Source organism: Cotesia typhae, unplaced genomic scaffold (genome assembly GCF_013202065.1).
Source record: "Cotesia typhae breed Kobodo isofemale line unplaced genomic scaffold, CoteBio_Ctyphae scaffold_70, whole genome shotgun sequence".
NCBI lineage: Eukaryota > Metazoa > Arthropoda > Insecta > Hymenoptera > Braconidae > Cotesia > Cotesia typhae.
In genome coordinates this window covers 2097162-2108780 of record NW_027423780.1, presented here as the reverse complement: position 1 = coordinate 2108780, position 11619 = coordinate 2097162, and the positions used below count along the sequence as shown (strand labels likewise).

The 11619-nt window shown below is 39.3% G+C and overlaps 1 protein-coding gene across 1 annotated transcript; it reads left to right on the top strand.

Moving 5' to 3' along the window:
* The first annotated feature begins 449 nt into the window (after positions 1-449).
* LOC141537180 (uncharacterized) lies at positions 450-10177 on the top strand. Its single transcript, XM_074258027.1, has 6 exons — positions 450-505; positions 4206-4622; positions 4719-7952; positions 8275-8443; positions 8784-9207; positions 9822-10177. Exons 1-6 carry the CDS (start codon positions 450-452, stop codon positions 10175-10177), a joined length of 4656 nt encoding a protein of 1551 aa, XP_074114128.1.
* Positions 10178-11619: the final 1442 nt, after the last annotated feature.

The following is an 11619-nucleotide window of genomic DNA, read 5'->3' as shown; positions in this document are numbered from 1 at the left end:
ATCGAGGAGCAGTCCAAGACCACTTTAAGAAAGACAAAATCAGAAACAAGGCCATCTCAACCATCAGGAGTACATCACGTCATCTCAGACCAACCTGGAACGTTATCTCAAGCTGAGACAAAGCCATGGTTGAAGGATTTGAACAACACCTGCAAGTACTGTGGCAAGAATCATTACCTTGCCTTCTGTCAAGACTTCTCAACGAAGCCCGATGCTGAGAAACTTCAGTTCGTCAAGACCGAGAGGTTGTGTTACAACTGCTTAGGTAGGCACAACTTGTACAAGTGCAGTAACACTCAAACATGTAAGCTGTGTAAAGAGCGCCATCACACATTGTTGCACGGCGTGTTTACAAAACCCAAGGAACAACCAACATCTCTTGCAGCCTTCTCTGAAAAGTTATCATCTCTATCTCAACTTTCTCAAACCGAAGACAAGCCAGCTCCACAATGACGGTGGCAGCGGTCATCTCGAAACCCACGCAGTCATCTCAAGCCAGGAAGACGTCTCAGATCAAGAGCATCTCAAACTGATACCAACATCACCAAATATAAGCAGTCATCTCAAAAGGTTACCATCAGCAAGTCATCTCAACCCGAGCAGTTGCCTGCTCAGGCAAACCAGTCCTCTCAGATAATTGACATCTCCAAGTCATCTCAACCAGAGCAATTGCCTGCTCAGGTAAATGCAATAGCTTTATCAGCAATTAACACAAGAACTGCAGTAATCCTGGCAACTTGCAAAGCACTAGTAGTGTCTCCTAACATGAAAAAACATACAACTCGTCTTCTCATCGATCCAGGATCAGAATTGACATTAGTCTCAGCCAAGCTACACTACTGGAAAAAATTAAGGGATCAAAAAAAAATTCCAAATTTTTCGGTAGTTTTCAACAGGCCGTAACTTTGAGAGAAATGGTCGTACAGGAAATAAAAGAAAAGGATATTGTAGCTCCAAGTGTCTAGTTTTTGGATTAGAACTTCAAAATTTTGTAGCCTCCGCGGTTTCTGAGTAATCGTAGAAAAACCAGCAACAAAAAAATTCTCAAAATTTTTTTAGTTTTTTTTTTCGGTCTACGGGCGTGGAAAAAATTTTTTTAGCTTAACCACCATAAGGATCGGATACTTTGTTCATTTAGCTTTAATTTCTTTTTTTAAACACCCTGATACGTCCACTCCTCGCTGAGATATCGGTCTTCAAATGGAAAAGGATCTTTTTGTCTTTGATTATCGATATCTCAGCAACCAATGATCGCACAGAAAGTTAAAGGTGGGTTTCAAGAACTTGAATGAATTCCCTTAACGACTGTCCATTGTTTTTTCGAAAAAAATTTTTTCTTTCCGTCACATGAATTTGAAAATGCAACAAAAAAAGGGCTTTTAGTGGTTTTTTCGAAAATCAAGCGCTGGATCGAAAATATTGAGGAAACCACTAATGTTAAGTGTGCCTTTTACAGTTCAATATGTCCACAAAAACCCTACAAAGAATCAAATTAATCCAGCAAGCCGTTTTTTATTTCACTTGATCGAATTTTTGAAAAAATTAAAGGATCACGTTTTTTGCTCTGAAAAGCTCATAATTTTTAAAAATGAGAAAAAAAATTGTTTTTTCGAGCTTTTTCCACATTTTCGTTCCAAAAAGTGCTTAAATTGAAAAAAAAAAAATTTAAAAAAAAAAATTTTCAAAAAAAAAAAATTTTTTTCGAAAAAAAAATTAAAAAAAAAAATTTTTTTTGGAAAAATTTTTTTTTTAACAAGTTAAGGAACTCAAAAAACCATCGCCCAATGATTTTTATCACCTTTCCACCGCTGCATTCCTTGATTCTACTGATCTCCTTTTAATTAAATTAATAAAAAAAGTTAATACCCCCAATCGAATTTCGATTTTTTCATACGCTTTTCGGAGTTTTTTTTTTCTTTTCTTTTTGTGAATCCTTAGCAAATCGCTTCATTCAACAGTTTTTTTCAAAACTAATCCCTCTGCGCTAAAAAAAATTTTTTTTAATTTTTTGGTCAAAATTGAAAATTTCTGACTTTTGATTCTTAATCATGGTTAGACATTTATCGGAGGTGGAAGTCGCTCGGTTAGTGACTCTTATCGACGAAGGTTACACTCAACATGCAGTTGCTATCCGGATGGGTGTAAGTCAATCTGTCGTATCTCGAGCTTATACCAGATACCAAGAGACGAATCAATATCATCGTCGCCCCGGACAAGGTCGCCATCGAGTCACTAATGCCCGCGATGATCGAACAATTGTTAGAGAAGTTCGACGACAACCTTTTGTCAATGCGAATATTGTCGCTCGAAACTTCCCCAATCGCAGACAACAGCAACAACAACAGCAACAGCGACGACGGCATCAAGTGCGAAACATTTGCTCTCGAACAATCATCAACCGTCTTCGTGAAACTGGGTTACACGCACGACATCCTAATCGTGTACCCCTGTTGACAGCAAGACATCGTCGAGCCGTTTAGCGTATGCTTACGATCATCGAAATTGGAACTTGAGGGAATGGACAAATGTTTTATTCACTGATGAGTCTCGTTTTAATCTGTATGGCAACGATCGACGTCCTCTCGTTTGGCGCCGTCATGGAGAACGTTTTCACCAGAACTTTGTCCGTCCAGTCGTTGCCTACGGCGGTGGATCAGTTATGGTGTGGGGCGGCGTTTCACGAAATTGGAGAACACCTTTGGTAATTGTACGCGAAAATTTGACAGCTAGACGTTACATCTCACAGCCAACATTACCCGGCGCTTCTTTGAGCGGCATGACATCACATTGTTGCGACACCCAGCAATGAGTCCAGATCTCAACCCCATAGAGCACGTTTGGGACATAATGGGCCGTCGGTTGCGCAGAGAGTATCCAAATTTGCAGAACTTAGCTGCTTTGGAGCGCGCGCTTCAGCACATTTGGAATACCATTCCGCAGCCTCAAATTACCGTCTGCATAAACATGGCTAAACGTTTGAGAGCCGTTATTGAAAACAGGGGTGGTAATACCCGGTATTGAACCAACAAAAACCTTCAGAGAATGAGTTTGGAGTCATTAAATACGGTGGAACTGACGAGCCACCGGGTCTCAATTCTCCTGAAATACCTCACACACACACACACACACACACACACACACACACACACACACACACACACACACACACACACACACACACACACACACACACACACACACACACACACACACACACACACACACACACACACACACACACACACACACACACACACACACACACACACACACACACACACTCCACGTGGTACGCTTTGGATAACGCTAATGCCGGCGGTAATTGTTTTCTTAAACTTTTCAAGAGAAAAAATTTCAAAAAAAATTTTTTTTTTTAATTTTTTTTTTTTTTCAATTTAAGCACTTTTTGGAACGAAAATGTGGAAAAAGCTCGAAAAAACAATTTTTTTTTCTCATTTTTAAAAATTATGAGCTTTTCAGAGCAAAAAACGTGATCCTTTAATTTTTTCAAAAATTCGATCAAGTGAAACAAAAAAACGGCTTGCTGGATTAATTTGATTCTTTGTAGGGTTTTTGTGGACATATTGAACTGTAAAAGGCACACTTAACATTAGTGGTTTCCTCAATATTTTCGATCCAGCGCTTGATTTTCCAAAAAACCACTAAAAGCCCTTTTTTGTTGCATTTTCAAATTCATGTGACGGAAAGAAAAAATTTTTTTCGAAAAAACAATGGACAGTCGTTAAGGGAATTCATTCAAGTTCTTGAAACCCACCTTTAACTTTCTGTGCGATCATTGGTTGCTGAGATATCGATAATCAAAGACAAAAAGATCCTTTTCCATTTGAAGACCGATATCTCAGCGAGGAGTGGACGTATCAGGGTGTTTAAAAAAAGAAATTAAAGCTAAATGAACAAAGTATCCGATCCTTATGGTGGTTAAGCTAAAAAAATTTTTTCCACGCCCGTAGACCGAAAAAAAAAATTAAAAAAATTTTGAGAATTTTTTTGTTGCTGGTTTTTCTACGATTACTCAGAAACCGCGGAAGCTATAAAATTTTGAAGTTCCAATCCAAAAACTAGACACTTGGAGCTACAATTTCCTTTTCTTTTATTTCCTGTACGACCATTTCTCTCAAAGTTACGGCCTGTTGAACACTACCGAAAAATTTGGAATTTTTTTTTGATCCCTTAATTTTTTCCAGTAGTGTAGTTAAAGAAGCAAATCTCAACCAACTAGCCGCTGTGATACCAATCCTAGGCGTGGGTAATCAGTCTTCAAGCAAAACTCTTGGTCAAACGAACTTAACCATTGAGTCTTGCATCTCACATAAACATGTCCATATCAGAGCACATATCCTGCCTCAAATCACTACTAAGATTCCATCAGTCTCCATCATAGACCAGCATTGGTCTCATCTGAGCAAGCTAGAAAGAGCAGATCCAGACTTCCTGAAGCCTGGACACGTCGAAATCCTAATAGGGGTTGATACGCTTAATCAAATACTAGAACCATCTCCAATAATTAAAGGGCAATCAGATGAGCCATTAGCAATTCACACAATCTTTGGATGGGCCTTTCTTGGACCAGCATCATCTCAAGCACGAAATCTCCCTCTCAGGTCTCTTCATACTGTGACAAACGATGAGCTTCAAGACTCCCTCACAAGATTCTGGGTTCAGGAAGAAGTACCAAATTAAACAAAGCCATCTCTCAGTTTAGCAGAAGCGCAATGTGAAGAATATTACCTTAGCACACTCTCACGAAACCAAGAAGGGCGCTACGTAGTGCGAATACCACTATCAGCTGACATCTCACAGTTAGTAGATTCTAGAGCTATCGCTTATCGTTGTTTGAAACGACTTTTCAAGCATCTGGAATCTGACGGACTTCTCAAACAGCGGTATACGGACTTCATGCACGAGTATGAAACATTAGGCCACATGGTAGCAGTTCCAAAGGATGCCCCTGAACCTAAACAAGTCTACTACCTACCTCATCATGGAGTTCTCCGAGAACAAAGCACTACTACAAAGCTCAGAGTCGTTTTCAACGGGTCATGTAAAACCACCTCACAAGTATCACTCAATGACATTCAGCATGCTGGTCCAAAAACTCAAAGAGATATATTTGACGTATTGTTGTTCATCAGACGTTTTAAATTCATCTTCATGACTGACATAGTCAAGATGTTTCGACTGATTCAAGTCCATCAGGATGATTGGGTCTTACAACGAATTCTCTGGATCAACCAACAGAATGAAGTCCAAGAATATCAACTAAAAACAGTTACGTATGGAACTAGATCAGCACCATACTTAGCTTGCAGAACATTATTCCAACTAGTGGAAGATGAAAAGGAAAGTTACCCATTAGCAGTTGATTCAATCCTAAAAGGCAGTTATGTTGATGACATCTCAGGTGGAGCTGATTCAATTGACCATCTCAACACAATAGCTCAACAGCTTAACAGCATGTGTGCTTCAGCATGTCTTCCACTAGATAAATGGAAAAGCAACACACAAGAGTTTCTTATTCCATCGACATCTCAATCCAAGGACAAGTCATCGCTTCACACTTTTGATGAATCATTATCAAAGGTATTAGGTCTCTCCTGGTCATCAACTCATGATCAGTTTACATTTCAAAGCTCCATATCAGAAAGTGCAATAATAACCAAGAGATCAATTCTCTCAGAAGTAGCTCAACTGTTCGACCCTCTCGGCCTCATCTCTCCAGTGGTCATCAAAGCCATAATTCTGCTCCAGCAACTTTGGCTTGAGAAGCTTGATTGGGATGATCAACTTTGCCCTGATACAGTAAATCAATGGCCCATGTTTCGAGAAGATATCTCAAAGTTAACCGAACTTCGAATACCTAGATGGATTAATCTGCAAGCTAATTCATACTCAGTACAACTCCATGGATTTTCCGATGCATCTCGACTAGCTATGGCTGCTGTTGTTTACCTCAGAGTCACTGATCATAAAGGAAACTCAAAAGTCACTCTAGTCTGCTCAAAAACTAGAGTCGCTCCAATCAAGAGGCTAACAATTCCACGATTAGAGCTTTCAGCTGCAGTGCTTCTCGCCCATCTCATAAGGCATACACAATCTACATTAGAACTCCAAGATGTCCCAGTATTTTTATGGACCGACTCTTCAATAACACTTGCATGGGTCAAAAATAACCCCATGAAATGGAAAGAATACGTTGGAAACCGAGTTTCAACTATTCATCAAACACTTCCAAATGCATGTTGGAGATACACGTCAGGTAAACTTAATCCAGCAGATTGTGCTTCAAGAGGTCTAAACGCGTCTCAACTAATTAGTCATCATCTCTGGTGGACAGGTCCACCTTGGTTAGCTCAATCTCCTGAACATTGGCCAATTTCAGTAGCTCCATCTCCAACAGAAGATCTCGAAGAACGACCTGGCATCTCGTTAACAGCAGTTATACAGCCAACAATTTGGGACTTGATCGATCTTCCATGTGTAAAAACATTCCACAAGGATCTTAACAACGTCCTACGAATAACAGCACTATGTCAACGAGCCATCTCATGTTTCAAACGAATCCCCAACTCGAACGTATCAACATCTCCAATTGGTCCAGCAGACTTAGAGAAAGCAAAACTATTTTGGATTAAAGCAACTCAGCAAGCATACTTCTCATCCGAAATCAGCACCATAGTATCAGGAAAACCCCTAGCAAAATCTCACGCCCTCTCTAGACTAACTGCAAGATTAGATCATCAAGATATACTTCGAGTTGGAGGACGTCTTCAAAATTCTAAACTTGATCATGACAGCAAGCACCCACCCATATTACCTCGACAATGCAAACTTTCTGAACTTCTCATCGCTGATGCTCATGCCCGGACCTTCCACGGTGGAACTCAACTAACACTAATGTACCTACGACGTCAATGTTGGATATTAGGAGGAAGAGCTCCAATCAAGTCTTTTATCCAACACTGTTTAGTCTGCGCCCGAATCAGAGCAGTCCGAACACAACAACTCATGGCACCTCTACCGTCATCTCGAGTGACTCCATCATTAGTTTTTGAAACTACTGGAGTTGATTACGCAGGACCAATTACATTAAAGACATTTCAAGGAAGAGGTGCAAAGAAATTCAAAGGGTGGATAGCAGTCTTCGTCTGTTTCTCAACGTCAGCAATTCATCTTGAAGCAGTCTCAGACTACTCAACCGAAGGTTTCTTGAAGGCATTTCGACGATTTACAAGTCGACGAGGAATCTGCAAAACATTACACAGCGACTGTGGTACCAATTTCAAAGGAGCTGACAACGAATTGAAACATCTCTTCTCTCAGGCTACATCAGAATCAAAAGAGCTTCAACGTCTTCTCACTAATGATGGTACAAATTGGAAATTTAATCCCCCAGGAGCACCGCACATGGGAGGAAAATGGGAAGCTGCAGTGAAATCTGTTAAACGTCATCTCCAATTGTCAATATCGGAGACCAGCTTCACATTTGAAGATTTCTCCACTCTCTTAGCACAAGTTGAGGCAGTACTCAACTCAAGACCTCTCAGTGCTCTATCAGATGATCCAGAAGATCTCTCTGCTCTAACTCCAGGCCATTTTATTCGAGGAGCTGCGCTCAACTCTATACCTGAACCATCTCTAACCTCCGTAAACGAGTCAAGACTATCTCAATTTCAACGGATTCAAGAACGATTTCAACAATTCTGGAACCGATGGTCAGCAGAATGCTTATCCGCACATCAGTCCATCTCAAAGTGGCGTAACCAGCAAGACGATATCGAACTAGGATCCTTGGTGCTAATAACAGATGAAAGACTTCCCCCTTCAAAATGGCCTCTCGCGAGAGTAATTCAACTTCACCCAGGGAAGGATGGACTTACTCGAGTAGTCACTCTCAAGACAGCTACATCAATTCTTACTCGACCAATTGTCAAGTTAGCTCTTCTCCCACTAGCTCCTCACCAAGAATCGCCTGATTGAAATTCTGCATTCCTGCAGAATTTAGGGGAGAGAATGTTGAAAAAGGCCAAAATCATCAATTGGCATCAAAAATCGCACGGACCATGACTAGAGAGCTAGTCATGGTACTAACAAAAGCACGGACCATAACGAGAGAGCTAGTGGAAAATTATTCTATTCATAGTGGGAAATCATTCTAAATTGTCATTGGGCCGCTACCTTCGAAACCCCCACGCAGTCCATCGGAGCTAGCGAGCCAATGAATTAACCCAACTAAATCCCCTCCCAAATCACAAGACTGTTTAAAAGAGGCAGCGAGGAGAGCTGCCTCACAGTCCACTTCCATCCTCTGAGCGAAAAAGAAGAACAAGAAGAAGAAGAAGAAGAAGCCAATCAAGAGTCTACAGTAAGCGAGCAAGGCTTACAATACAGTGCAGTATCTTTGGATATCAAGCGAGCAAAGCTTGTATATCCACTACTCAATAATCGGACCAACTCGGATCATCTCAACTATACCAAACGCTGACTGGCATCGTTTAATTAGTTCTTTTTAGAACTAAAACTTAAATAGTTCTTTTTAGAACTAAAACTTAAACAGTTCTTTTCAGAACTAACCAACTAAGTCTTCTCAAGACTACTCAAGGCTCTTATTTAAGAGCGTGTGACTAACAAGTCATCTCAAGACTACTACGTAGTCTTGATTATAACGGTCTTTTTCAAGACCAACAAAGAATTACAATCGTAAGAAACCTACCCAGGTTTGAGAGAAGGTGCCGGTATTATAACCGAACATTTTTATGACACAGTATTTAGATGACACAGTAAACGGTTGCGTATACAATATTAGTGACGCTAATTTATTAGTGCGTCGTGCAAAAATTTCACCAGGAACACTTTTAACACACGCCCGTATGTTAGCTAAAACTACTGCTAAATATCCGCTGACCAGAGTTGAGGTTGAAGCTGTTTCAATGGCTGCTGGGGCACAAGGTGAGACTATGGACAACATTCTTCATGGTCAAGTACCTAGACGTTTAATCATCGGTTTTGTCAATAATAAAGCATTTAACGGCGACGCTTCAATGAATCCTTTCAATTTCCAAAATTTTGGGATTAATTATTTATCACTGTATGTTGACGGTCGTCAAATACCGTCAAAACCACTGCAGTCTGATTTTGGAAACCGAATGAATTACATAGACGCTTATCACACGTTATTCTCAGGCACAGGTATTCATTTTTTGAACAAAGGAAACTCTATAGACAGATTTGATTACTCTAACGGCTATTGTTTATATGCTTTTGATTTAACGCCCGATTCATCAGCTAATAGTAACACTCATTGGAATTTAATTAAACATGGTACAGTTCGTATAGAGGTTAAATTTGATAAAGCACTAGTTACAACTACGAACTGTATAGTATATGCCGAATATGTGTTTTAGAAATAGATACTTCGAGACAAGTAACTATAGATTTCGCTGAATAAGCAGGTATTTAAAATTTAGTATAGACTTTGCTGTAGTGCCGTGGAGACCGATATGTCTTCTGTTGTTATATATATCCAAGGTTTTATAAATAACGACCGTGAATTTTTGCCTAAAGAAATAGGTGTAACCTCTCTAATTAACAGTGACACTGCACATTGGATTTTGGCTTCTGAATTTTCGTTTAACCTGCTATCCGAAGAAAGACAGCTCGAAAACAACGCCTTAACCCGAAAACATAGTCTTGAATGGTATGATGGTAAATCAATGATAAAATACGTGCATACACAGTTACGCTTTTTTGTCAAAATTCTATGAAAATTTATACAAGAGGAAGGGCACAAAAATCATACCTAGAATCTCTACTCTGCAGACCAGTTATAAATATTGAAGATTTGCAAGAGAGTCCCTCAATATCTACACTGCATCAGCCACGGTTAACCTGTGCCTTACATAGTGTTCTAGAATCTCGAAGAAATCGGAGTCTTGGTTATAATCAGTGTGCTTTGTCTTGTGCTGACTTACTGAAACAGTGGTTAAGTAAGAAAGTAAATTCTGAAGCTGGTGAAAATATCGACGAGCCTTCACTCATTTGTCCTTGGGGGTGTGAGGCCTGTAATGAACACGGTGCAGGTCTTAAAAACTATTCAGTATATACCATACCCCACGATTGGAGTGTATCCTGTGGACAGGATCCCGAGAATTTAGACTAAGCCTACAGCCTTCGTAGTAAACACAGATGGATATCGTCAGCCAGGACAGCACTGGGTCGCCATATACGTCGATAGAGATGGCTGTGGATGGTACTTCGATCGCTATGGACTCCCACCGTATATCCCGCAGCAACTTAAACGCCTTAAACACAACTGTAAATGATGCAAATATAACCACATGCAGTTGCAAAAAGAAGATTCTCAAGTGTGCGGTCAACACTGTATCATGATTTGCATGCCTTAAGTGCGAAGCGCGCAGGTATGCTCTACTCTCGCCTAAAAATCGTGATTTCGATTAAAACGTGATTTTCATAATTTAAACGAAAAAAATTATGGATAAAAAGCATATTAAAATAAATAATAATAACTACAGAAAACGTTAAAAAATTTTTCTTATCGATTAAATAAGATTTCTCAGAAAAAACTCGTTTCTTCTGATGAATCAAGTGAATCAGAGCGTGGTATTCTCGGGTGCAATGGGCTTGACAACACTACAACTTTGTCAAAAACCACTTTGGTGATTTAATTTTTTTTTGTTTTATACCTGAGGATGTTTGTCAAATCCCTTGTCAAAATTGTGTGTCAAAATGATTCCGTTTCGATACAGTTAATTTTTTTCGACAGACAGTTCGGTGACTTTTTCTGCGATTTCGGGAACCATTTATATTATTTTTTATAAAACAGGATTGAAATAACTATAAACAAGCAGAAACTCCACATACATGATGGTATAATTACTAACTGTTTTATCATCTGTTAAAATTTTTCTTTAGCTCGACCGACAAAGGGGATAATACTACTCGCGGGAAAATTCTAACAAAAAAAACGAATAATTTTTCTTACGATTTAAATAATTTATGTATGACGTGAGCGCTTAAGGCATGCTCATTTGGATATTCCAAACTTTTTGCATTATATGTCTACTTATACTTCACTTGATAGATTTTGAGACACTACAAATTGTCCAATTCTTATCAGCCTTCAATTAGCCGCCCGAAAACCTTCGTTACCGACACTGGGTTAATTTTAATTGACTTTTTCTGACGGTAGGAGTCCCGGGAAATAGTGGGGATGAACGCCCACGACGCGACCAGTCCGAAAATTATAGATCAGACTTCGATCCAACTCCTAACTAGCTACACGCTACCAAATCATCCTATCAATCTATTATACTCATACATCCTATTTTATAATTCTATTGTATCAATACTAAGTTTATATTGTTTAATCATATCATTTATTCGTTATTGTTGATAAAATAGATGGTAATAAAGTTATAATTTATCGTCACCGAATACACGTGTTTAATTGGTAAAATTAAGTTGTGTGTGAATAAGTTAATAAGTTGTTCATCGTACATCAACCATATTCACCTTGAGGCCTTTGAAGGACGTAAACCTTCAGAGATTTATTGTTCAAGGATTGCTGTGCCAATCATCCCA

What these genes read in the sequence shown, in the direction of transcription:
- LOC141537180 (XM_074258027.1), top strand. Translation starts at nt 450, where the DNA reads ATGACGGTGGCAGCGGTCATCTCGAAACCCACGCAGTCATCTCAAGCC. An exon ending in CTTACTCGACCAATTGTCAA is followed by an intron (nt 7,953 to 8,274) that starts GTTAGCTCTTCT and finishes CCAAATCACAAG; the next exon opens with ACTGTTTAAAAGAGGCAGCG. An exon ending in ATATCAAGCGAGCAAAGCTT is followed by an intron (nt 8,444 to 8,783) that starts GTATATCCACTA and finishes TTTATGACACAG; the next exon opens with TATTTAGATGACACAGTAAA.